This window comes from Erythrolamprus reginae, chromosome 6, assembly GCF_031021105.1.
Source record: "Erythrolamprus reginae isolate rEryReg1 chromosome 6, rEryReg1.hap1, whole genome shotgun sequence".
Taxonomy (NCBI): domain Eukaryota; kingdom Metazoa; phylum Chordata; class Lepidosauria; order Squamata; family Dipsadidae; genus Erythrolamprus; species Erythrolamprus reginae.
Window position 1 is genome coordinate 84,413,638 of NC_091955.1, and position 26,768 is coordinate 84,440,405.

The window sequence follows — 26,768 nt, forward strand, 5'->3', positions numbered from 1 at the left end:
TTAAAAATGTTGACACATTTCCCAAAGCAGGCAAACGTAGCGGAAGGTGGGCTGAATAGGAAACATAGAATGTAAAAGTACAAGATTAGGGATATCTAGACTGGCAGCAAATTATTTATAAGAAAAATCTAGAGCAGTGATGGAGAACATTTTTTGGTTCGCATGCCAAAAGGGTTTGTGCATGTGCTAGCATGCGTGCACATGCCCACACCCATTCTCTCCCACACACACATGCACCCCTGCACATGTGCTGCCCTTCACATGTGAACAATCTCCTCTCCCATCTCTGTGCATGCACACAGGCCTCACTAAAGCCTGGGACGGTGAAAAAGCAGCCAAACCGGCAAACCAGAAGTTCAGGAAAACGGACTTCCGGTTTGCCTGTTTTGCTGTTTTTCACTCTCTGGAGCCTTCGGGGAAGCTTAAGCCCCAGAGTTGAAAAACAGCACAATGGATAAACCCGAAGTCCGTTTTTCCCATTGGGTGGTTTAATTTGCACTCCAGGACTTTAAGGAAACTTCCTTCAAGACTCCGGAGGGCAAAACAGCCTTCCCCAAGGCCAGAAATCAGCTGGCTAACATGTGCATGCATACTGGAGCTGACATAGGGCAACATCTCACATGCCCTCCGATGTGGCACCAGGTTTGCCATCACAGATCTGGAGGTTTTTATTTTATTTATTTATTTATTCGACTTTTATGCCGCCCTTCTCCTTAGACTCAGGGCGGCTTACAACATGTTAGCAATAGCACTTTTTAACAGAGCCAGCCTATTGCCCCCACAATCCGGGTCCTAATTTTACCCACCTCGGAAGGATGGAAGGCTGAGTCAATCTTGAGTCGGTGATGAGATTTGAACCGCTGACCTACAGATCTACAGTCAGCTTCAGTGGCCTGCAGTACTACACTCTACCTGCTGCGCCACCCTGGTTCCCGGTTACAGTGGATCAGAATAAACGCATAGTATGAGACAACAGCACAAGAAAAAACAGAAAGTAAATTGTTTTGGGAGGCTGAAATAGCAAAAGCATTGTACCTAGATCATGGGATGTATTAGTCCCATTGCACTCTCCACGGACTAAAATTAAAGGAAAGGAGATCCATGCTGAATATTAGATGTAATTTCCTTACTGTAAGAGATGCTCAACAATAATCTGTCTAGAATTGTCCTAGATCTCTCTTGTTTGAGATTTGCCAGTGGAGGTGGGATGACTATTATCTGTAGTTCAGTTTAATGGACTGAGCAGCGGGATGGACTGGATAATCTATAAAGTCCTTCAGGTGCATATGGACTAAGATTCCATTCTGCAGCCTGAGATGGTGGATATGTAACCATGCCTCCGAGTCTGCGGAGAGGGGCGGCATACAAATCTAAATAATAAATAAATTATAAATGCCCACATGTGCAGAACATCTTGCCATTTGTATCTTGAAATTCAAAGGGAGATTTGAGTCAGTACCTGGGGGATTACTGATCAGGTAGGTTTCTTCAAAATAGAACAGGATGGTGTTAGTCCTTGTAACAGGCTTTTTTGCAGGTGTTCTGCATGCTGTCTAACCCTGTATCCCCCCTCCCTCCCCCCCATTGGTGGGAATGTGTCATTTAGATCCTGACTGGGGAGGACTGGAATTCGGTGATGTATGATGGAATCATGGCTTATGGCGGCCCCTCTTTTCCAGGAATGTTGGTCTGTATTTACTTCATCATCCTCTTCATCTGTGGAAACTGTATCCTTGAGTTGAGTTTCTCTGTTGCAAATCATTTGACTATAGTTTAAATTAACAATAGGGCAGCAGCAGCAATTGATAGGGCTAAGCACCAGCTAGATGGTAAAGTGTTCTGCACCGACTGAGACTGCATCCTGCTACTCTTCTTCCTCTCTGCCATCTCCTATTGTTTCTCCTGGATCAGGTAATTAAAAATATCAATGTTTAGCAAGCAGAAAGAAAAAGAGCCAGAGTGGAGAGTGTTGGTTTCCTGGTTTATTCTTCTTCAAGTGGGAAAATGGATAGAAAGGTCATAAGGACAGCAAAAGTTCCTTGGATTAATTTCACACCTATAGGTTTGTTCCTAGCAAAACTGCTTTTACCATTAATGGCTGCCTATCCCTTCATCAGAGAAAGGTTGTTATGCTTTTAATAAGTGAAAGGAACACAATTCTGCCTTAGAAGATCCAATGAAACACAGGTGGTTCTAAATAAGACAGGACGTACCTTAATTCTGCTCAGAGTATTACGTAAGGACCACATTTTGAATATGTTTTAAAATAATGAATTTCAAAATTATAGAAATACCAGAAGCTAATGGTAATCAATTTTATTGATTTCTAAAAGACTCTATTCTCCGAGAATCACTGTGGAATATTGTAAAGTACTGTATTGTAAAGTATTGTATTCCTCAATGTTTTATCAACATGTTGTGTAGCTTCTTTTCTGGCAATATTAAACTGCTAACCAGAGCATACAAAACATTTGCCAGACCAATCCTCAAATACAGCTCACCCGTCTGGAATCCGCACAGCATATCGGACATTAATACAATTGAGAGAGTCCAGAAATATTTCACAGGCAGAGTCCTCCACTCCTCTGCTCGTAATAAAATACCTTATTCCACCAGACTTGAAATTTTGGGCTTAGAAAACCTAGAGCTAGGTTGCCTTCAATCTGATCTAAATGTAGTTCATGAAATCATCTATCACAATGTCCTACCTGTCAATGAATTCTTCAGCTTCAATCGCAACAATAGATGTACACAAACTAGATTCAAACTCAATGTAAACTGCTCAAAACTCAACTGCAGAAAATACAACTTCAGCAACAGAGTGATCAATGCATGGAATTCACTACCTGACTGTGGTTTCTTGAGGTCAACAAGATTGGTTTATGTATAAATTTTGAGAAGTTTCTGTAAGTCAGAAGTGCTCACAGTAATGTGCCTATAACAGTCTATGGGCAGGTTATAGAATAAGTGCAACAATTTGCTTATCTTGGTGGGATTATGTCTATCGATGTAGGTATAAATGAGGACAGTTAACTATCAAATTGGAATGGCAGCAGCTATGCTTCAAGGCATGTGCCCAATTTGGTCTATGGCAGCCATAGGTATTACCACAAAGATGAAACTCTTTAAGAATGTTATGCTACCAACTGCAATATATACTTGTGAAACCTGGAAGGCAATTGAACAATTAAATATTTTGCAGCAACACTTCATGAGAAGAATGCTCTGCATCTCACATCGTGACCACATCACTAATGTGAAGATACTACAAATATGAAATTTAGAACACTATTGAGAACTGTCAATGAACATTGAATGTGGTTTTGTTGGCCATATATTACTTATGCCTAAAGACTGACATCCCAGAATTGCACTACATTGGATACCTCCTGGAAGGAAGAGGAAACAATGCCAGACTTGGAAAACTTGGCATCAAAGACCAAAGAAAGATCTTAAGATTATTATATATTTTGGGACAAAGCCAAAGATGCTATAAATAATCAAAACTGCTGGAAATCACTTGCTACCCAACATGTTCTGCAAAGGACCTCATGTATGTCTGCAGGTAAAACTGTAGAGAAGATATATTTCAAGTACTGACCATCTAAAGTTGGCCAAATACCATCTCTTTTCAGTTGTATAATCACCATGGGTGGTAATTTGGATCTAAGGATACAAATTTTTGCTTAAACATTTACTCTTGATGAACATTTTTAATGTGGCCTCACCAATGCATTGGGAAACATTGCTATATGTGTCTGCTATTTTTGGTGATCTATATGAAGTAATGTATGCTTTCACCTTTAAAATTATTAATATGAATTTGAATGTTTGTCTTCATGTTGCATTACACGTATGGTACATTCAAAATACCATTTTACAGGATTGTGCTTCATAGATATTCACCAATATTTTCTTTAAAGAATATAAAAATAGATATCCTGCTGAATGTCTTCTTGGCCATTGCTGTCGACAATCTTGCTGATGCCGAAAGCTTGACATCTGCTCAAAAGGAGGAGGAAGAGGAAAAAGAAAGGAAAAAACTAGCAAGGTAAACTTTTGTCTATTTTGGCATTTGAAATGTTAGCATTTTTTTTCTAGAGAGTAAAAACATATCCAGAACAAGAGTTTTCTTGCCTTTTCAGGTAATACCCTGTTTTCCCCAAAATAAGACATCCCCTGATAATAAGCCAAATCTATGATCTATAAAGCCCTTCATGGCATCGGATCAGAATATCTCCAGGACTGTCTTCTGCCACACAAATCCAAGCGACCAGTTAGGTCCCACAGAGCGGGCATTCTCCGGGTCCCGTCAACAAAATAATGTCGTTTGGCGGGGCCCATGGGGAAGAGCCTTCTCTGTGGCGGCCCCAGCCCTCTGGAACCAACTCCCCCCGGAGATTAGAATTGCCCCCACCCTCCTCGCCTTTCGTAAGCTCCTTAAAACACACCTCTGCCATCAGGCATGGGGGAACTGAGATTTATTTATTTTATTTTATTTATTTATTGGATTTGTATGCCGCCCTTCCCCCTAGACCTTTACAATTTATGCATGATATGTTTGTTTGTATGTTTGGTTTTACAATAAGGGTTTTTTACTTGTTTTAGTATTGGATTTACATGCTGATTTTATTACTGTTGTTAGCCGCCCCAAGTCTACGGAGAGGGGCGGCATACAAATCCAATAAAGAAATGAATGAATGAACGAACGAACGAACGAATGAATGAATGAATGAATGAATAAATAAATAAATAAATTCATTTGCTGATTTTTGCATGTGTCTGCTAAATTGGTAGGACTGCCAGTCCGGAGAAGAAACAGGAGCCCGAGAAGCCAGCTGTGGAGGTGGAGACAAAGGAGGAAAAAATTGAGCTGAAATCAATTACAGCTGATGGGGAATCTCCGCCTTCTAATAAGGTTTGCTGCTTTCCACTATCCACCTTGCTTTCAGATGACTGTTGACTGTTTTTATGAATCAATAAGTAGACACACAAGTAAAGAATTGCTGTTTTCTCTCTTGGCCAGAGCAACACAGATGAATATCAGCCGAATGAAAATGAAGAGAAGAATCCCTATCCTATTGCAGAGACACCAGGTAATTCACCCATTTTCTGGAATGACCAGATGTATCCTCAAGGAAAGATAAAATAATATAAGATGGCAACCAAAAGTATGTGACTAAATTTCAGTCATTTTTTTTCCGTCGATTGTCAGGCAGATAGAACAGTGATGGAGCTTTGATCACATTGTTGTGGTAAGCTTGATTATTTTTTTCAACACACAAAAGCACAACAACACACCTCAAAGTGGTGGAATAGAATAGAACAGAACAGAATAATAAAGTTGGAAGGGACCCCCTGCTTAGGCAGGACACCCTATACCAGGGGTGGGCAAAGTTGGCTCTTCCATGACATGTGGACTTCAACTCCCAGAATTCCTGAGCTAGCATGATTGGCTCAGGAATTCTGGGAGTTGAAGTCCACAAGTCATAGAAGAGCCAACTTTGCCTACCCCTGCCCTACACCACTTCAGACAAATGATTATCCAATCTCTTCTTAAAAACTTCCAGTGTTGGAGTATTTACAACCTCTGGAGGCAAGCTGTTCCACTGATTAATTGTTCTGTTAGGAAATTTCTCCTTAGTTCTAAGTTGCTTCTCTCCTTGATTAGTTTCCACCCATTGCCTCTTGTCCTGCCCCCAGGTGCTTTGTGGCAGCCCCTGAGATATTGGAACACTATCATGTCACCCCTAGTCCTTCTTTTCATCAGACTATAGACATACCCAGTACCAGCAACTGTATTTTGGTGTTCAATGGAAATAGGTAGCAAGGTAGTATTGACTAAAGCTATTACATCTTTTTTCTTCCCACTGGAATTATTGGCATTCTAGCAGCCTTTCTCCACTGAAACTACATAGGTTATTCCTCTGAGAAAGTGGACTTTTTTTCTTTGGGGGAGAAATGAATTAGATTCAGAAAAATATTAGTTCATTTCAAACGGTAGACTGTATCAAAGTCTTAGGACCGAGTGGCTTGCTCTATTCATTCACCACATTCAATTGGATACCTTGGTTTTGTAATGTAAAATTAAATTTCGGTAAAGCTTTCGGAGCCTTTGATCTCTGACTTGTCTTTGATGAAGGTTGGGTCGGTACAGGGGAAAGTGAGTGCACATAGTAGAACCACAGCTGGAAACTTTTAATCTGACAAATCTTACTATTCAGCTCTATTAATTTGTAACTGTATTTTTTTATCCGAAGAATGGCTTTTTTTCTTGTATCAGCAAGTTTATTGTTAAATGCCCAATAATCCCCTAAACACTGGCATTGAAATATGTCAGAAGTCTGGAGATTCAATGGATATTTAAGATTTCCACATAGTCTTATCATGTTTTGGACTCTATCTCTTTCTATGAGCACTTCTTTGATGCTGAAAAGAAATTCTATATGTTTTCATGCCCATATTTATCATTGCCTGGCTGTATTCAAGCTCATCTCTGTCTTTAATCAGACCCTGGTTACACCTGAACAGCTAGGTCTGACAAAAAGATTTAAAATTCTCCTGCATCTTGCATTACCATTGTAATACAAATGTTTTAGACAAATTCCCCAAGTCAGGGAAGGGAGGGTATTGTGTGTAAACTTTGCACTTTCTGCTGTGGCTCTTTGCTTACCTGTATATCATCTTGCAACTTAGCAAGATCTATTTCTTTTTTTCAGAGATAGACACAAAGTCTGCGTTAGACCATATTGTGCATTTCACTGAGCTGTTTATGGGTGCATAGTCCTCCAGGTTTTCTTACTAATTTTGTTTTGTTTGTTTGTTTTGTTGTGTGCCTTCCGTCCCCTGTCCAATTGTCTCTCCTATATCTCCTATATCTTTTCTTACATTCATATATCTCTCCCTCTTTTCTTCATCGACGTATTTTATTCTCATATCTCTTCTTCTATCCTTTCCTTGATATATTTTACTACATGTATATTCTCTTCAACCTTCATTTTGTATTGGATAAAATACATAAAAATAATAAAATAAATAAGAGGGGCGGCATACAAATCTAATAAATTATTATTATTATTATTATTATTATTATTATTAATTATTATAAAATAAATTGTAATGCTGCTGCAAACTCTTCTACTACTGATAGTAGGTCCTGTGCAGGGGCGGGCTCTGACTTTCCTCGCTGCCAGTTTGCTTCCTCCCATGCGATATGGGCGTGCACATGTTGCGCGCCGTGCTGCTCCCCCACAGAGGCACAGTGCTGAAAACTCAGCTTCTGCACATGCGCAAAAAGGAAAATAGCTGTGCGTGCACAGAAATTAAAAACAAGATGGCGGTGCCTAATGCACTGTTGAGAAAGCCGGTTTGGGGGTGTGGCCAGCCAGCCATTGCTGCCGGTTTGGCAAGCGGGGGAAATTCCCGCTACCAGTTCTATAGAATTGGTCGGAACCAACCTCTGGTCCTGTGGGCATTTATGATGCAATTCCCCCAGCTGCTTCTTTGCTTTTTGCAACTGCCATGAAATTAAGCTTTTTATCAGGAGAAGAATTATGATGATGCTAGAGTGGCTGCAATTAGAATTAACAATGTATATCTTTAAAGAGGTTTGCTGCTTAAGCAGATCAGATGAGAGAGAAAGATAGAAAGCATCTTACAAACTTGAAGGAAAATACAAAGGCAAACCAGGCCCAGTATTGAGACCAGAGCTGCTTAGCAGCTCAAATGTTATCTAATCACCTAACTGATCTTCAATTGATGGTCAAAACAAAACAAATGAAATGAAATGACAGCAGAAAAACCCTTCAAAATAATCTGCCTAACTTCTCTTTGTGCTGGAGTGAGTGGCTGTAATAAATTAAATGTACTAATAGTAAACAATAAATTAAAGAACCAGGCCTTGAAAAGTCAGATATAGGTCATATCGTTAGATGGTCATAAAATTTAAATAGGCCATGAAATGGATTTTGAGCGGTAACGGATAGTTTAATGAAAATATTGGTTCAGTGTGTAGCTATTACAGAAAAGGTGTAAATGCCAAGCTGTGGTCAAAATCCAAAGATTTTCTTTAAAAGGCTTGGTTGTTTGCCATTCTTTGTTTTGTATGTAACACTTGCTCTTGTGGCATCTCACAACAGTTATACAACACAAAAAGGAAAAATATTGTCCTGGCAGATAGTAGTAACACTTTGCTCATTGTAGCTAAATTGAAATGCTAAGTAGGATCAGGTCTGATTGATATTTGAAAAGGGAAAGTTTTTAGAATTTGTAGAGTTGTAAGGTGGATTGGGATGTTGAAGAAAACTTATCTTGGCTGTTATCTTTTTACTGGTACCAAGAAAACTCCATGGATATATCTATGCAGTATTACATTAATTAATTAATTAATTAATTAATTAATTAATTAATTAATTAATTAATTAATTAGGCTTTTATGCCACCTCTCTCCAAGGAGTCAGGGCAGCTCACAACATACAATAAAACAATATACAACATCCTAAATCCAATTAATCAAAATTAAAAATCTAAAAACCCCAAAACCATAAGAACAGTCATTCCATTTGATCAACTTTCTATGAAACACATCCATTGGCCAGGGGGCAAGAATTTAGTGGCTCCAAGCCTGACGGCATAAATGAGTCTTCAGACCTTAAGCACTTAACAAAGCTCTCTGAACATTGTTTTTTTAGTCTACCCATTTGCACAATATGATGTATTTAAAAGTCTATTTTTCTTCTTTCTGTGCAATTACTACATAGTTGAAATTCAGAGATGAACTGGTTCACCCACATCTATTATTTAAAGAGATTTGCTCTGAAAATAAATAAATAAATAAATAAATACACATACATACATACATGCATAGAATTGTGGTTGAATTGCTAGCTTTGGGAATTGCTAGAAAGATAACCATGTGGTTTGTTAAATACAGCAACATTTCTGTTTAACTGATTATTGGAATGGCAGTTCTGGATAGTATGTTGAGTCATACGTGTATTATTGTTGGTTTCCTCATTTGATTCTGAAAAGTGTTTGCTGAAACCTTCCCTGTATGCCCTAGAAGCCATTCGTGGGACTATTTTCACATTTCTTCCTTGAGGGTTATTCATAGATCTCCACAATGCCTGGAGCTTTTCTTTCTTTAACAATTTTGTTCAGAAGTTTCTGCTTTTAAATTATTTTTTCTTCTGTGAATTCTAAAAAAACAATATTTCCAATTTTTTCCTTTTTTTTTCTTTTTTGGACAAGAAAAAGTACCTTTCCCATAAAAATATTCTGTGCAATGTTAAGTGTGTGTGTGTCTGTGTGTGTGTGTGTGGATGGATGGATGGATGGATGGATAAACAGACAGACGGAGGGAGGGAGGGGGGATATGAATATGGAAGTGTTGGGAAAAATAATGGCTAATATGCCTAAAAGCTTTTTGGATACTTCTACTTGCATGCACTAAAATTCCCAGAATGCATAACAGAATTGCCATTCATTCATTCACTCACTCACTCACTCATTCACTCACTCACTCACTCACTCATCGATTTCTATTCTACCTTTACTATTTTGACAACAACTCAGGTAAAGAACATATCTAACACACTTTCTTCCTCCTGTTTTCTCCACAACAGCCCCATGAGGTGGGTTGAGTTGAGAGAAAACAACTGGCCCAACGTCACCCAGCGACTTTCATGGCTAAGGCAGGACTTGAACACACAGTCGTCCACTTCTTACCCAATGACTTAACCACTAGACCAAACTGGTAACCAATGCAGCTCTTGTAGCAAAGTGTAACATGTGCTGTACAGAAAGACATATAAATGTTTGCTGTGTTGCATTTTGGTCACGTGACTACAAGATGCTACAAATGTAAGCCTATGGCCAAGGGTCTGAATTGCAGTCAAGGGCGAGTCATAACTAATTCTTTTTAAGGCACCCTAGCTTTGAACCATTGTTATGTCAAAGACATCTAGCCAACATGGTTTATGCTGATCAGAATGCTGGTGTGGTACTTGTGTTATACAAGTACAGCAGATATATCACTAGTGGGCCCCAGTTTGGGATAGGTTGGAATACTTTTTACTTTTAAGACTGAAATACAATCCGATATTCTTTATGAGGTTAATCAATAGGCTATTTATCATGAATCATTCTAAAAATGAAGACCTTTACATTTTAGGAGAGGAGGAAGAAGAAGAACAACCGGAGATGCCCGTTGGACCTCGTCCTCGCCCTATGTCAGAACTGCATCTTAAGGAGAAAGCGGTGCCGATGCCAGAAGCCAGTGCTTTTTTCATTTTCAGTCCCAGCAACAAGTACGTTGTTTCTTGTATGAACTTGTGCCACCATGAAAACAGTCCCAATAACATGCTTTTAAGAAAGGTTGGGTAGTTGTATATTTTTTTAGTCTGTCTAGTTTAATGCAAATCTACTCAGTGGATAATTCCATGATAATAAGAAAATGTATATACCAGTGATGGCGAACCTTTTTTTCCTTGGGTGCCGAAAGAGCATGCATGTGCGCTGTCGCGCATGCGCGAGTGCCCACACCCATAATTCAATGTCTGGGGAGGGCGAAAACAGCTTCCTCCACCCCATGGAGGCTCTCTGGGGGCTGGAAATGGACTGTTTCCCAACTTCTGGTGGGCCCAGTAGGCTCGTGTTTCACCCTCCCCAGGCTCCAAAGGCTTCACTGGAGCTGGGGCAGAGGCTAAAAATGTCCTCCCCCATCCCCCTGGAGGCTCTCTGGAAGCTAAAAAATGCCCTCCCAGAGCCTCTGCGCAAGCCAAAAATCAGCTCCCCAGGTTTTGTGGCTCCCGATGTTTTCTGTGGGAAACGGGTCCAAATGGTGCTTTGAGTGCTTAAGGTTGCACACTCCTGATCTAGTCCAAGGGCCAACTTGCTACCATGAAACTGGCCTTGATGGCATAAATGATTGGCGCTTTAAGAAGGGCAGCCTTGTCTCCAAACCATTAAAACTTTCTTTATATTTTCAGCAGAATTGTTCAATATAATATGAGAAGAGTAGAAATAAGAGATGGGGGAAATTAGAAACAATATGTAAATGTTTCCAGTAATCATTTTACATTCAGTAATAGCAAAATTTTAAGTCTATTATCCTAATTGAATAGCTCTACCTAGAGAATTACAAAACTCCTCACCCTATTGAAAAAACAGTACAGTATTCTCCCCCTCCCCAACCATAACAGTTTCTTTAAAAAAAAAAATAACTCTATTGATTTATTTGAATCATTCTACTTGGATCTTCAGTTAGATAACCTCATGGCTTAGGTGAGTTCAGTCCCCAAGTCCCTCTGCTCAGATTTGCAATGCTAAAATACATTTAAAATCAGAGATATCGTAAGTCGCAATCATTATTTCATCTTTTATTCCCTGAAAGTGATGAGGAGGAATCTGTTTGTGATTTATTCATCCTGATACTTTCAGTAAGGTGGGCAAATTTGTGACTGGGCTGTTTTACTTCAGATGTGTTGAAGATTCATATGGTTAAATGTTCCGTTTATGTTGGCATCTGTTGGCTTACAAATAAGCTTAAGAAATCAAGGGGTCCAGAGTCCTCGGAGATTCTGTCCAATAAAAGACCAATGAATCAATCAATCAACCAGTCAATCAAACATTGATCTCTGTATTATTTTATGTGTAACTCTCTCTCTCTCTCCCTCTCTCTCCCTCTCTCTCCCTCTCTCTCCCTCTCTCTCCCTCTCTCTCTCTCCCTCCCTCTCTCTCTCTCTCTCCCCCTCCCTCTCTCTCTCCCTCCCTCCCTCTCTCTCTCTCTCTCTCCCTCCCTCTCTCTCTCTCTCTCCCTCCCTCTCTCTCTCTCTTCTACCCCCCCTTCCAGATTCCGGGTCCACTGCCATCGCATCGTTAATAACAACATTTTCACCAACCTGATCCTTCTTTTCATCTTGCTCAGCAGCATCTCTCTGGCAGCTGAGGACCCAGTTCGGCATTACTCAGTTAGAAACCAAGTACGCCTTCCACTTTTTCACTTCTCTGCAGATTGTTCACAATGAGGTTCAAAAGCCAGATGACTAATGCTTACCAGGTTCTCATGCTGCTTGATCTAAATTAGTGCCTACACAGAAAAGAGCTTACCAGTCGGTACAGGTAGTCCTCGACTAACAACAGTTCATTTAGTGACTGTTTGAAATGACAACAGCACTGACAAAAAGTGACTTATGACCATTTTTCACACTTATGACCCCATGCATCCCCATGGTCACATGATGAAAATTCAAATGCTTGGCTATTGACTCATATTTACAACAGCTGCAGTGACCTGGAATCATGTGGTCACCTTTTGTGTTACTTAACTGCAATAATTCACTTAACAATTGTGGCAAGAAAGGTCATAAAATGGGATAAAATTCATAAATGTCTCGTTTAGTAACAAAAATGTTGGGATCAATTGCAGTTATAAGTTGAGGACTACCTTATAACACATACACGTAATTTTGTTTAAATTAATCTAGAATTCATATTAAATTTAGCAGTTGAATTATTATATTTAGATGAGTTTTTTACTTCAGCTAAGTTTATGTGGTCAAAAGTACACTGCTCAAAAAAAAGGGGAATACTTAAACAACACAATATAACTCAAAGTAAATCAAAATTCTGTGAAATCAAACTGTCCACTTAGGAAGCAACATTGATTGACAATCAATTTCACATGCTGTTGTGCACATTCAACTTTGTTCAGAACAAAGTATTCAATGGGAATATTTCATTCATTCAGATCTAGGATGTGTTATTTAAATGTTCCCTTTATTTTTTTGAGCAGTATATATAAATAAACAAATGATATCAATAAGGTGGGTTTTCTAGGGAACCAACCTCAAAAAGGCTTCTTAGCATCCATTACCCTTCCAATAAAACCATTTTCATTGGATCTATTATTTTCTTAGAAAGAAGAATGGCCATTACAGTTGCCACTTAAACATACCAAACAGAAGTAACTCTCACTGAAATCAATAAAATTAACCTCAAGTAGATTTACATATACTTGCACTGTCAAACTATTTTTCAGTCTTTAGGAAGCTTTCCTGTAATGAAATAGGTCATCAATGTTTTTTGCTTGAACAGGCGATTATCTAAATCTGTTTCTCAATCTTACAAATTTTAAAATATGTGGACTTTAGTTCTTTGGATGGAAATTCTGGGAGTTGAAGACTACACATCTTAATTTGGGAAATACTGATTTAAGCAATTCCCTGCATTCTTGCATCCCCAAAACATGTTTTGTTTTGTTCTTGAAAGACACTTAAAACATTCTAGAGCCACAGCAGATTAGCAACAGGTTTGACTGATCTGAAAATACTGTATATGCAAGGTCAGACTAAATTCATACTTGGATTGGAGATAATCAAGACTAATAATAGTCAAACATATACACCAGAAGAAGACAAAGGCAAGTCACTACAAAGTAAATTAGTCCTCTTCAACAGAGTTGTTACTTTTACTATATTTTGGGTATGAAATTGTAAATGGACAGTATATTGACTTCTGCTATATCTGGCAGTTTCAGAGGTATTTATACCACAATCTTTGTTTCAGAGTTTGATCTGTGTTGAAAATGAAAGCAGAAATATATGTGGAAATATTTTCAAAAGTATTATTTAGAGAACAAGAAATCATCCATATTTCCAGACCCCTGGCTGGTCTTTATAACATTCTTTTTTCAGAAAAACACCCAGTACTTTATTTAATAATAACCATCCAGAAAAGGGCAAAATTCACCCAGTCTGTTTACAGCAAGGAAAATCCAGAGAAATTACTGATGATTCTTTTTGTAAAATGATATTCACTGTAACAACAAGAACTCTATGGCAAGTGTTATCTGAATGTGTTTAAAAAGGAAAACTATGCTGCATTATCAAGTTATTTTGAATCACATGACAAAATATAATTTAATGGGCTAATAATTCTCAATATTTATCCAGCAGAAATTACAGGTGTAACCATACATAAAATGACCTGATAATTGTGAGCATTTAAGGCTGCAATTCTATTTCCATTTACTTCAGAATAAACATAATTGAACTCAGTGGCACTGAATTTACAGAAGAAACATGCATAAAAACAAGGGGCAAGATTTCTCCCACTTTTAAACCTAATTTGCAATTTTAATTCTACTCCTTCAAAGCCCTGTTTCTTCAGGCTGGCTGAGAAATTCTGGGACTTAACCCCACACATCTGAGGCTGAGAAACACCGCTCTAAAGAATCATGACATTTAAAAGATGCGCCTGATATTTAGTTATCTTGTCAGATGAAACAGATTTGTAAATTAAAAAGCTACCAATGTTTTTATGCTATGTAAAAGTGTCCAGAAATATTAGTAAGACAGCTGATCTCGACAGTAAACTTAATAGGAAGCTTGAAAGTTCTATGCATCAACAGTCATTCAGAACTCAGAAGAAGACATCTGTGCTCAGTATTAGTGTAGGCCAGGCTCTCCAACCTTGGCAACTTTACGACTTGTGGACTTCAACTCCCAGAATTCCTCAGCCAGCATGTGCAATGCCAAAATACATCTGTGCTCAGTATTAGTCTAGGCCGGGCTCTCCAAATTTGGCAACTTTATGACTTGTGGACTTCAACTCCCATAATTCCTCAGCCAGCACATACTGGCTGAGGAATTCTGGGAGTTGAAGTCCACAAATCGTAAAGTTGCCAAGGTTGGAGAGACCCTGGCCTAGGAAGACTGGCAAAATACAGAATTTGGCTCTAGTCCAAATTCTCTTAACTTCCCAATATATAATGTTTTGCTCATTCCTATTTCTACCTACTGCCAGAATATTGAATTATACTGTCTTTGCAAAGTGGTATCGGCAGATAAAAATGTATGTGGTGGTTCATATACATACAGGTACAAATTAGTTGATTAATTAATATTGATATGCTGGAAAATGAGCACATGAGGGGAAAGATTAAGAGTACTCAATTATGCAGGCCTTTCCTGCTATGTACATGAAGTAGATTCCATAGCAGATTTTGGATAAGATTTATTTAATATTCTTACCAAATCTATACTCCAATGTCATATTTTCCAAATTGCTCAAAAGTGTGGCCAGTTCTTCAAACATTCTCTTTTCATCAAATGGGGATTTATTTTGATTTTAATATGATTTAAAACCAAATAAGCCTCTGGTTGTCAGGAAATAAGATTTGGGTTTTGCGAATGTTTTATAATAATTTATATTCAACACATCCTTTTTTTAATGCATTAGACATATCCTTAAAATTATTTTCAATTCAAGATAGCTCCCCCCCCTAAGCCCCAGTATCATCTCATTTCAGGAAGAGAAGCAGCTGCAAATCTTGTATGATCATATATTATTTCAGGGTTTGTTTGTTTTTTTGACGTTGTTGTATTTCTAAATTCGTAGGCACTGCATAAGAGTAATTCAAATTGAAGTGTCTTGACCTGTATTGTTTAATTTTTGTAATGATGTAAAATTATATTGTCCAGCTATTTAATTGGTTATTTACTTTACATTTACTGAATTCACAAAAATAGAGCCACTTCCAATCTTTTTTAAATAAAGTAATTAAGAACTATTGTTGTGAACTCAACAAAATAGCTCCAAAACTGCATTGTGCTATGCTAAACTGAGCATTAATCCGGTCATGTTTAATTATGCTGGCATAGAATTTTGCCCATAAGGCTTAAAAGCGAGGAAGAAAGCTCAATTGGGTGAAAACCCCTTTCTTCCGGCATTGTTTAACAACTTCACATATCTTTAAATATGTTCCATTCAATCAACTTTTTCTTTGTGAAATGATGAGTTCCTGTTCTTCCCCCAGAGACACTAAACCTGTGAAGTTTAATCAGACTAACTATAAAGTTAAAAGGAACACAACCTCGTATATTTGACATTATAGTAAACAACATTCAGGGAACAAATCTAACTCAGATATACTTTGGCATTTTGTTTACATACGATTAAATCTATCCCTACTTGAGGATAGGATAGAGCTATATTGCATTTTACAGCCTAATCTTAATTATGGTAACCCCAGAGTAAGTCTCACCAATTTGAATTATAGCTATACTTAGGATCACTTTAAAAAAAAACATCAGTTAAGGTATGGCTTTATAACAACATAGGAATCCTATGATAGGATCATCCAATATGTCTCAGGCTTTCAAATGTGACTTTGTTTCCCTTGATAATATAGCAGAGTTTTACATACATATAATAGTTTTGGGGGAAGGAGGGAGAAAGGAAGCATACATTTTCCACAGAGATCAAGTATATTTAAATTTTCTGGCTAGGTGTTTAATTTACAAAATACTGTTTGACAGACGTAGTGCGGGACAAAATAGCAAACAAAGACAACTGTTATTTAAATATCCTGCTTATAGCCTTATCATTGCCTTCACTAAAAAGTTGTAGTCACTCACCAATATAGCTCCTTAACGTAGCTATTCATTTTGACTTTATATTGTGATTTAGTTTTATAGGGTTCACTCATATACCTTCCTTCTCCCTGCACCCCTTCTCTTTTGTTTTACAGGTTCTCTTTTATTTTGATATATTTTTTACTGTCATTTTCACCATTGAAATTGCCCTGAAGGTAAAGTCCCATCGCCTCTTCCATTAGCTTCTCACTTGTAAGGCCACTAATTTACTGCTGCTCTCTGTTGCTAACCCACACGCCTGTTTGTGTTTTGGCCATGCTCAATGATCACTAACCCAACTGTGCTTATTTTTCAGATCCTAGGCAATGCAGATTATGTCTTCACTAGTATCTTTACATTAGAAATTATTCTTAAGGTAACCAATCTGAGCCTTCTGTGCTCCCTCTTACTTTCTGCTTTGTCATCTTGTACTGCTTTAAATCCAAAGTGTTTTCTCTGTAGATAGGCGTCCTTTGTCGCTCACTTGTGATTGTGCATGTTGTAGAAACGAATCCATTGTAAATAATATGGTACCATTTGTTAGTACACCTGTTAGTCCTTGGTATATAGCAACCAAATCATCCAGGAAGCTCAGGGAAGAATAAATGTCCTGGAACACCACATGTTTTCATTTCAGGAAGCAATAACACAAAAAGGAGTCTTTGTGATAAGCTCTCCTAATATCTTTATATTGCACTTAATCTAAAACAAAACAGATTTTTTTAAAAAAAAAAAACCCACATTATAACCTGTCATTATGAACTCAGGCAACATGGGATCTGATATGAGTCAGACTATTTAAAGTACAATTTCTATTTTATGTGTCTTGTAGAGCTAAATAGGCTTTAAGGAGTAGAATTTCCACCTAATAGACCAGGAAATCCTAGCAATTTGCTAGTGTGAGCAAATACAAATAAAGAGCCCTTCAATATATGTGTAAAAAATGGAACTCAGTGGTGAGCTGATGCCGGTTCAGACTTGTTTGGGTAAACTGGTAGTTCCGAAGTTCAGCTGGCCCCGCCCATCCGCCCCTGTGCTATCCTGTCCTATATTTCCTTCTTTCTGGCTCAGCTGATTCGAGTGGCACAGCCGATTTCTGCACCCATGCTGTTCTACGTATCGGGGCTGGCTGAGAAGGTAAGCAGCTGAGCTTCAGATTGCTATACAGTGATACCTCATCTTATAAACTTAATTGGTTCCGGGAGGAGGTTCTTAAGGTGAAAAGTTTGTAAGACGAAACAATGTTTCCCATAGGAATCAATGGAAAAGTGATTAATGCGTGGAAGCCCAAAATTCACCCCTTTTGCCATCCAAAGCGCCCGTTTTTGCGCTGCTGGGATTCCCCCGTGGCTCCCCTCCATGGGAAACCCCACCTCCGACTTCTGTGTTTTTGCAATGCGGCAGGGGAAACCCAGCAGGGGAATCCCAGCATCACAAAAATGGGCACTTTGCTGGGAATGGAAGTCCGGAAGTGGGGTTTCCCAGCGAAGGGAGCATCAGTGAAATCGCAGCATCATAAAAACTTGTTTAAACGAGTGCTTTGCTGGCAACGGAAGTGCGGAGGTGGGGCATCCCAGCGGCGGCAGTGGGTTTGTAAGGTGAAAATAGTTTGTAAGAAGAGGCAAAAAAATCTTAAACCCCAGGTTTGTATCTCGAAAAGTTTGTATGATGAGGCGTTTGTAAGACGAGGTATCACTGTATTTTGAATGCTGCGTGCAAGCGTGTTAAGCGCATGCACATGCAAAGCGCACATGCACACGCGAAGTGCACAATCACTGAACCGGTTGTTAAATTGGTTGCAGCCCACCACTGATGGAACTGTATGAAATGTGGCCTACTATGTAAAATTACAATTGCGGAAATAGCCAATGCAGTACACATCTATTGAAATAGGAGCAAATCTTAGCTACCCTCAAACTGCAGAAAAAGAAAAGGTGAGGGAAATTATTAGATCCCTATCAGGTCATTGGTAACTGGTGGACAAGTGATGCCACCTTGATAGAGTTTAGATTATTTAGAATGTTGTAGACTAGCCCTGATTGAGTTTCTTCCAGCATACTAAAACCAAAATTACAGCATCACCTTTTTACCTTTTGCAACTTGGATGAGAAATTTATAATCCAGCATGACAGCTAAGACCAAAAAACTGAATTAAGTAATTAAATAAGATGTGGCTAGATAAACTGAGGTAGATATCCTGCCAGCGCAACCACTGAAGATTATATCAGCTTTGTTCTTCCATAATATTAATAGTGTCAGTGTTTAAAACATCACATTTCCTTCAATCTTGTAACTTTGCTCTCATATACCAAAGAGTACAGATTACTACAATAAGTGATGTAGTTCTGAATTCCATATTGTATGTCTACTAAGGGCAATTCCCCCTTAGCTTTCACAGAGCTATAACGTGCCCCAAATGCTACAAAAGAAAAGCCTTGTTCCCTGTTTATTTCTGCCAATAATCTTCTCGTAGCTTAGAAAAAAATTAAGGACATTAAACCTGAGAGACAGTAGAAAAGGATAGCTACTGCTATTGTTCCATCGGTAAAGCAACCTCATTTTAATCCAAACCAGGGGTGGGCTGCTGGGGGTTCGCAGGGGTTCGGGAGAGCCTCTAGCTAAGATTTTGTGCAGTTCGAAGAACCCCCAAATCCCACTTCTGGCTTGCCCCGCCCCTCCCAGGATTCCCCACGTGGCCCATTTTAAAATACAGGTAAGTTCAGGGTGTGTGCAGAGGCTTAGCGGCCCTTCAGGAACTTTGGGAATGCCAGTAACAGGCCCGTTTTTGGACTCCAAAGGACTTCCAAAGCATGGGGAGGCCTTTTTTTGCCTTCCCTGAGGCTCAAGGAAAGCCTCCGAAGGCCGGGGAGGACAAAAATCCCCCCCCCGCCGTGGTGCAAAAGGCCAACTAGGCCACGCCCAGCCAGGAACTGGGTAGAGCCCCCCTTGCTAAATTTTTTGAAGGCCACTCCTTGTCCAAGCTTATAGCATCTGTTGGTATTCCAAAGTATTTCCAATTGTGGAGATTTGTGCAATTGTCTCTCTTTGTGATTTTCCAAGAGAAATGTACATACAAGAGACTATGTGAAAGTGCATTCACAGGAGGAATAGAAAAAAATAAAAATAAGCTCCCTCTCATTTTACAATTATTATGGTTGGCCTTTGGCTGTTATTAGCTTTAAAATACAGGTAGGTTTCCACTTACAATGGCTCATTTAGTAACCAAAGTTACTGAAAAGTGACTTTTTTCACAGTTATGACTACTGAAGCATTTCCATGGTCACCTATCCACATTCAGACGTTTGGCAATTGACTCATATTTATGACGGTTTGTAGTATCCTGGGGTCATTTAATCATTTTTGCGGACCTTCTAACAAGCAAATTCAATGGGGAAACCAGATTCACTTAATGATTATGTTACTAACTTAACAAGTGCAGTGATTCACTTAACAATTGTGGCAAGAAAGGTCATAAAATGGGACAAAATTCACTTAACTGTCTCACTTAGAGACAGAAATGTTGGGCTTAATTGTGATCGTAAGTCAGGAACAGCAAAAAAGAAGAGTTATAGGTTAGGGGGGGAAAACCAGCAACATTATAGCCTTCCTGGGCCATCTAAGAAAACTCTACTTTTAAAAATAAACTGAGTGGGGGAAAATCTAGGCTTTTTTTTAGTTAAATGCAAGAAAATAAATGGCCTGACTACACAATATCCTATCTGAAAAAAGCTAAACTGATTAATCGTGAAGTTTTCAATCAGAGCTGAGTATAATTTGTTTTTGATGCTTTTAAAAAAATGCCCTATAAATGGAAGAAATCCTTGCAAAATGGATCTCTTTCCACCTCTCTCTTACCATTTGGAACTTAAGTTTGCTTCAGATTTGTCCTGTATAGAATTGGACATAATTGAGAATGTACTCAGGCTCTTAGAGCTTTGCCTTATTTATTTTATAAAATAAGCTGTGCACACAATCTTAGTGCTTAGTATGTTTTGTTTGATTTTGATTCAGGGGCATCCAAAATATGTAGTCAGCTGTTGTCTTGAGTTTTGTGCAATTACACTTTTTTCATAGAAATTTGAGATTTGTTTCTACCATCTTGTTAAAAAGTAATCTTAGAAAAAATATAATTAAGTCTTTATATAATTACTTCTGGGCTTACTATATCACTTGATTCAATTCAGTAAATAATTGGCCAATATCTCTAGACAGCAAATCTCCATGATCTCTAAATATATATTTCTTTTTTTTTAGAAAGTTTATTAAATTTTGCACATTTAATAAAAACATCTAACATAAATTTCTTTCAATTCTGGAATATCGACTCTCATTTTAGTTATATTCATACATATCTTTTATCCTTTTACTATACAAGTGATATACATAAATATTTACATTTATACATCCTATGTATAAATTACATTTCTTATCTATAGTTATACAATGTTATTTAACTATTTCTGTTCTCTAATCAAAGATACCATCTTATTATTAATTCGACTTCTATGCCTCCCAATCCCAATGGAATTCAGGGCGGCTTACAACAATATAAAAATACAAATTACAATAGTAAAAGTAGTCAAATATAAGTATTAAAACAATAAAACCCTAATTATAAAACCCACAGCACAAACAATCCAATCAACACATATGCATGCCACTCAACACAATTCAGCATCTTTCCCCATACCATATAAAATTCCTTAAACATATATTTCCAAATAGCAGAATATATGATATTTTTAATTTTTGTGCATAGCATTTAGTATTCTTTTGATATTCTGTTCTTATCCATCATGTGTATATACATGTAAAATTTTATTGTACAAAATATCCAGTGCCTTTAAGACCCTCCAGTCAGTTGTGACTGATTTATTTATCTTCCAGTGATATGGAGGATGTTTGTTTGTTTGTTTGTTTATTTATTTATTTATTATTTAGATTTGTATGCCGCCCCTCTCCGCAGACTCGGGGCGGCTCACAGCAGGATACAACAATTCATGACATGTTAAATGTTAAACATTTAACATGTTAAATGTTAATTTCTACCATTCAGATTAATGTGGGTTATTTTATTGTAGAGGGAATTACAAATTTTTAATGCAGTGTATTTTAGGTTGGCTGCAAGAATTAAAAGTGCAACTATGACAGATTGTGCCTCGTATTCCAATCAGTATTTTAAATATAATAAATAAATAAAATAAGTATCCTTATTTTAAGACATTTTCAGGTCTGATACTTTTAAGAATCATGCTAAAATTCCATGTGCAGGTAATGCTTTCCTTGTAGCAACTAGGTATGTCAGCAAAAATAAATTTAAGCAGATTAGTCACACATCATTATTTTTTTAAACATATCAAATGAAATCACAGGAGATTTGTATTGCCTTGGCCTATTAAATAAATGCATACCAAATAGACAAAACTGCCAATTGTTATTATTGTGGCACAGGAAAAATATGAAAATATGAAAAAGATACTACCCCAGTGTGATGTAAGCATGTTAGGATCAAAGGGACTAAAAATAATGAAATGCCTGGGAAAAGGAATGTTTTAGCCTGATGTCAGAAAAAGCAGCAACATGCGTGCCAAACCTCTGTCCTTGGGGAACACATTTCACAAAGCCCCAAAACCACTCCCACTTCACAAAAACTATTGAAGTGTCCTTGAAAATTATATGGAGAAGGCATTCCCTTAGATTCTAAGCCATTACAAACAGCCCCAAGATTTTGAATTACAGAAATTTTTATTTTCTTGGAAGAAAGTTCTGCTGGTAAAAAAAACCATGCAGAAACTGGTATGATCAAGGTAATAGTACATTTAGATTTTAAGTTGCAAATATTGATTCAGATATATCTACATTATTACTGATAATAAAAATCAAACTTGGTGTTCTTGCGTGGACACTTAGATCCCTCATGTTGTAGAACCAATGTAACAACAGGCTAAACTGTATTGATTAAAAACCATGCCTGTTGGTAAGAAAACAGCAGAGATATAATCCTTAATTCAGATTAAGCAGGATGACGACCCTTCTAAAAGGTTGAAGAATATGGATCTGGACTATGAAAAGATCCCTCTTCCTATTGAGATCACCAGACCAGTTTTCATTAAAGGAGATTTATTAAAAAAGTTTCCATTTAAATAATAATCATATGGGAAAGTACATTTTATGAAATTCTAGAATGAATGTTGCATTGAAAGCTAACGAAAAGAAAAGTGTGTTTGAAAGGCAATAAATAGCAAGGTTATTATTTTTATTTATTTATTTTGTCAAGTATGTATTGGTACTATACAAAGATATAACAATGATACTAGTAAAAGAGGAACATTCGGACAGGGGCCGGAAGACACGCTGGTGCACTTATGCACGCCCCTTACTGACTTCCTTCCTTCTTAGGAATCGGGAGAGGTCAACAGTGGATAGTCTAAGGGTAATATTAGGATAGGGGACGGCTGCAAACAGCCATTCCTTACTTGGACCAGATGCTACTAGCAAGTTTTTCTAGCATGCGCTTTCCTGTGAAAAACACATTTACTCCTCTTTGCCTTCTCCATGTGAAACTTTGTGCTAAAATGTATAGAGCTTTTCTCCTCTTCCCTCCTTTTGGTTGCTCTGGAAATCTTTGGCATTTGCTAACGGTAAAATCTTGATTGCCTATAGATGACTGCTTATGGGGCTTTCCTTCACAAAGGCTCCTTCTGCAGGAACTACTTCAACATCCTGGACCTGCTGGTGGTTAGCGTTTCTCTCATCTCCTTTGGCATCCAGTGAGTAAGCTATCGTATGTTTCCAACTAATGTATGGAGGATGGCTAGATCAGGGAAAGGTAGACACAGTTGTGGCACAAGCTAGATGAACGTTCTCTCTCCTTCTTTTTCTTTTTCTCCTCCTCCTCCTCTTCTTCCTTCTCCTTCTTTCCTTCCTTCTTTCTTTCTTTTTTTTTCTTTCTTTCTTTCCCTTTCTTCCTTCTCCTTCTCCTTTGTGTGTTTAACATCACTCTTTGCTTATATTTTTTACATGTTTAATTTTCATTCTCATTTCAAAATTGTTGGGTCTTCGTATATTTGCATGAAGAATAATTAAGAAGGCCAAAATATGCTGTCTTTAGTTCAGACAAATAGTGGATTTAAAATCAGTTTCTAAGCTATATATTTAGAATAATATACATTCTAATAATAATATTTTGTCTTAAAACAAAAACCTCAAAACATAACATGGGCATGCAATGATAAAAAAGAATAAAACCATTGCTGCCAGGCCAATACACATTTTATGAATAAGTTATTACAATAAAGTTATATATAAATGATTAAGTTGAATAAGTTATTACAATAAAGTTAGACATAAATGATTAAGTTGAAGTGCAAAATTTTCCTATGAGAAGATTATATTTTTAAGTAATGAAAAGATACCAGTACATACTGACACCTTTACATTACAATTTTAAGCAACTTAAAGATATAGTGTAGTTCCAGGGAAAGATATACAAATCTTTTACAAATCTTCTTTCATATGTCTTGTATATTTTATTTAAAAGAATATCTACTAGTAAACATACTATAATATTGGCTTTCTGTACTCAGTCATATCTATTTCACGACATAATTTTCAACTCATAGATAATGCCTAGGAAAGTGGTTCTCAACCTGTGGGCTACAACCCCTTTGGGCATTGAATGATTCTTTTACAGAGGTCACCTAAGACCATCAGGAAACACATATTTCCGATGGCCTTAGGAACTGAGACATCGCTCCTCTATCCATCTCCAGGTGGGTCCACCCACATGCAAATAGGCTATTGCAAATAATAATAATCTCTACCATGGAACTTCTGAGCATGTGCAGAGGCCGAATTTCCAGTACTGCGCATGCGTCGCCATCTTGTTTTCGGCTTTTTTTTTTTGCATTTTAAAAAAATTGACACTGCGCATGCGTGCACATGCAAAGCATATAAGTGCCTATGAGGCGCTGCCACGCAGCGCAGGATGAAGCTATCTGGCAGTGTGGCAAGTTAGAACCAGGGATGGGCTACTGCCCGGACGGGGGGAACGCAGTGGGGTAGCAAAAATGGAGCTCCACCCCAGAGCACCCAATTTGCACTGAAAGATGTTGAAAGAAGATGCAGGGCATCCTGCTTAAGCCACGGCCACAGTGTGGTAGTAAAAGTTTTGGTAGCCTTTCACTGGTTAGAACCCATCCCTACGTTTCCTTAGGAAGGTTGAGAACCACTGGTCTAAATCCTGATCTTCAATGTTCTTCTCTAGGTCCAGCGCAATCAATGTAGTGAAGATATTACGAGTTTTGAGAGTCCTCAGACCATTGCGGGCAATCAACAGAGCGAAGGGTTTAAAGGTAGAAAACCGTGACCAGTCCACGAAAGATTAAATGCTCTCTTGCTTTATGCTGCTTCTCTGAATGAATCAGCTTGAGGCCTTTCCTAATGTAAGGAAAGGAGTACTGTATAAAGGCAGTGATTCAGTCCATCTGTTTTGTTCGGAGAGGCAGGATTCCTTGTTAACAGTGGGTGGGTTTTTTCTCTCTCTCTCTTCAAGGTAATAGTGCCCACAAGTATACAATTCTATTTATCTTCTTATATATAAATGTCATTCATGTTTATGGCAAAAAACAAGAGTCCTTTTTTTATCTGGTATACTATTGGTCAGGAGCCAATATTGGAGCTTTATGATTTGGTGTTAAATGATTTGACTTGCAAATGTTCTAGGGATGTCAAACTCATTGTTAGGTCAAAGCCATCATTTGGAGTTAGAGACTTTAGTAGAATAGTATTAGGGGAACTGGGAGAGGTAGTTGCATGAGAGGGAAAGTTACTAGCCACAACAAATTCCTTTTTTGCAGTCCAAGGTCATCCTTTGTTCTGTACCAGTGGATGTAAGGAGGAGGTTGGTGAAATCCCTGCACTCGGACTGGTCCTCATGATGAACTTGTGGGTGTGGGAATGAACCTTAACCTGGGTGAGGTACAGGAAGGAAGGAAGTACAGTGGTATCTCTACTTAAGAACGCCTCTACTTAAGAACTTTTCTAGATAAGAACAGGGTGTTCAAATTTTTTTTGCTTCTTCTTAAGAACCATTTTCTACTTAAGAACCCGAGCCCAGAAAACTTTTGCAGGCATAAAGGCCCGGCCAGTTTCCTGCCATTCCCCCTTTAATCCCGGCCATTTGGGCTTTTCTGGGCTGCTAGAGGAGCCTTTCGGTGGCGCTTAAGGAGGCTTTGGCAGTCCAGAGCGAACAAAGCATTTTCCTTTCTCTGGGCACTTGGAGAGGGAATAAACTTCTGCCAGCGCCCAGAGAAAATAAACACTCCCTTCGCTCTGGGCAGCAACTGTCCTCCTCCTCTTCTTCCTCCTCCTCCTCCCACCCAAATTCCGAGCTTTTGTTTCTTTCCTAATGGTTTTGCATGCATTATTTGCTTTTACATTGATTCCTATGGGAAAAATTGCTTCTGCTTACAAACTTACCTGGTCATGGAATGAATTAAGTTCTTAAGTAGAGGTACCACTGTATCGGGATGGCAACGACGTGACCAGCATGGCTCTGATAATAAATCGAACCTTGGATGAGAGAATTGGACTGGAATCTGATTTATTTCTCAGATGCTATTTGGGGCGCTGACACTTATGACAACCGATTGTCACATGTTTTTTGTATTGAGGTTTTAAATTGTTGTATTTCGTTTCACTGTTCTACGCCGCCCAGAGTCCATCAGGAATTGGGCAGCCTACAAATTTGATAAAATTCAAATTCAGTTCAGCACAGATGTATAAGATGGTTAAGTAACAAGAATATTGGTACTTAAAACGACTCAAAAGTTAAAAATTCAGCTTGTTTTTAATTCTGATTTTTATTTGCAGCACGTGGTTCAATGCGTATTTGTAGCTATACGAACCATAGGGAATATTGTGATCGTGACCACCTTGTTGCAGTTCATGTTTGCTTGCATTGGCGTTCAGTTGTTCAAGGTAAATGTCACGGGTCCCGTTCCTGGTTTTTTCATTGAAGGTCAAAAAAAAAAAAGTAACAATCCAATAGAACTATTTGGAAGAGTTTGGGAGAAAAGGGAAAGAAAAAACTGCCTGAGGCTCTACATTTTCTAGAACGGTCATTGCAAAACATGAAAGCAACCAACTTGTTTAATCTGAGTGAGCTACTGGGCACTTTAGTTCATAATATACACTCGGGGAGTAAGTAATGGTGTTCAACTTTTGAACTAATATGTTCAGTGTCACTGTAATTCTCTGCAAAAGTAGCCCCAAATACTACTTGAGTGTGATTTGGGGCCTTGTGCCATATCTGATGATAATTTGAGGGAAGATTTTATGTTTGCAGCTGGA

At 38.1% G+C, this 26,768-nt stretch overlaps 1 protein-coding gene across 1 annotated transcript in view; it reads left to right on the top strand.

Moving 5' to 3' along the window:
* Window positions 1-26,768, top strand: part of CACNA1C (calcium voltage-gated channel subunit alpha1 C) — a 611,798-nt gene that overhangs the window by 493,533 nt on the left and 91,497 nt on the right. The window contains 10 exon segments of the mRNA XM_070756479.1: window positions 1,607-1,727; window positions 3,937-4,051; window positions 4,798-4,918; window positions 5,027-5,096; window positions 10,172-10,307; window positions 11,852-11,981; window positions 16,732-16,791; window positions 23,079-23,185; window positions 24,682-24,769; window positions 26,289-26,396. Of these exon segments, the coding sequence (XP_070612580.1) occupies window positions 1,607-1,727; window positions 3,937-4,051; window positions 4,798-4,918; window positions 5,027-5,096; window positions 10,172-10,307; window positions 11,852-11,981; window positions 16,732-16,791; window positions 23,079-23,185; window positions 24,682-24,769; window positions 26,289-26,396 (1,056 nt within the window).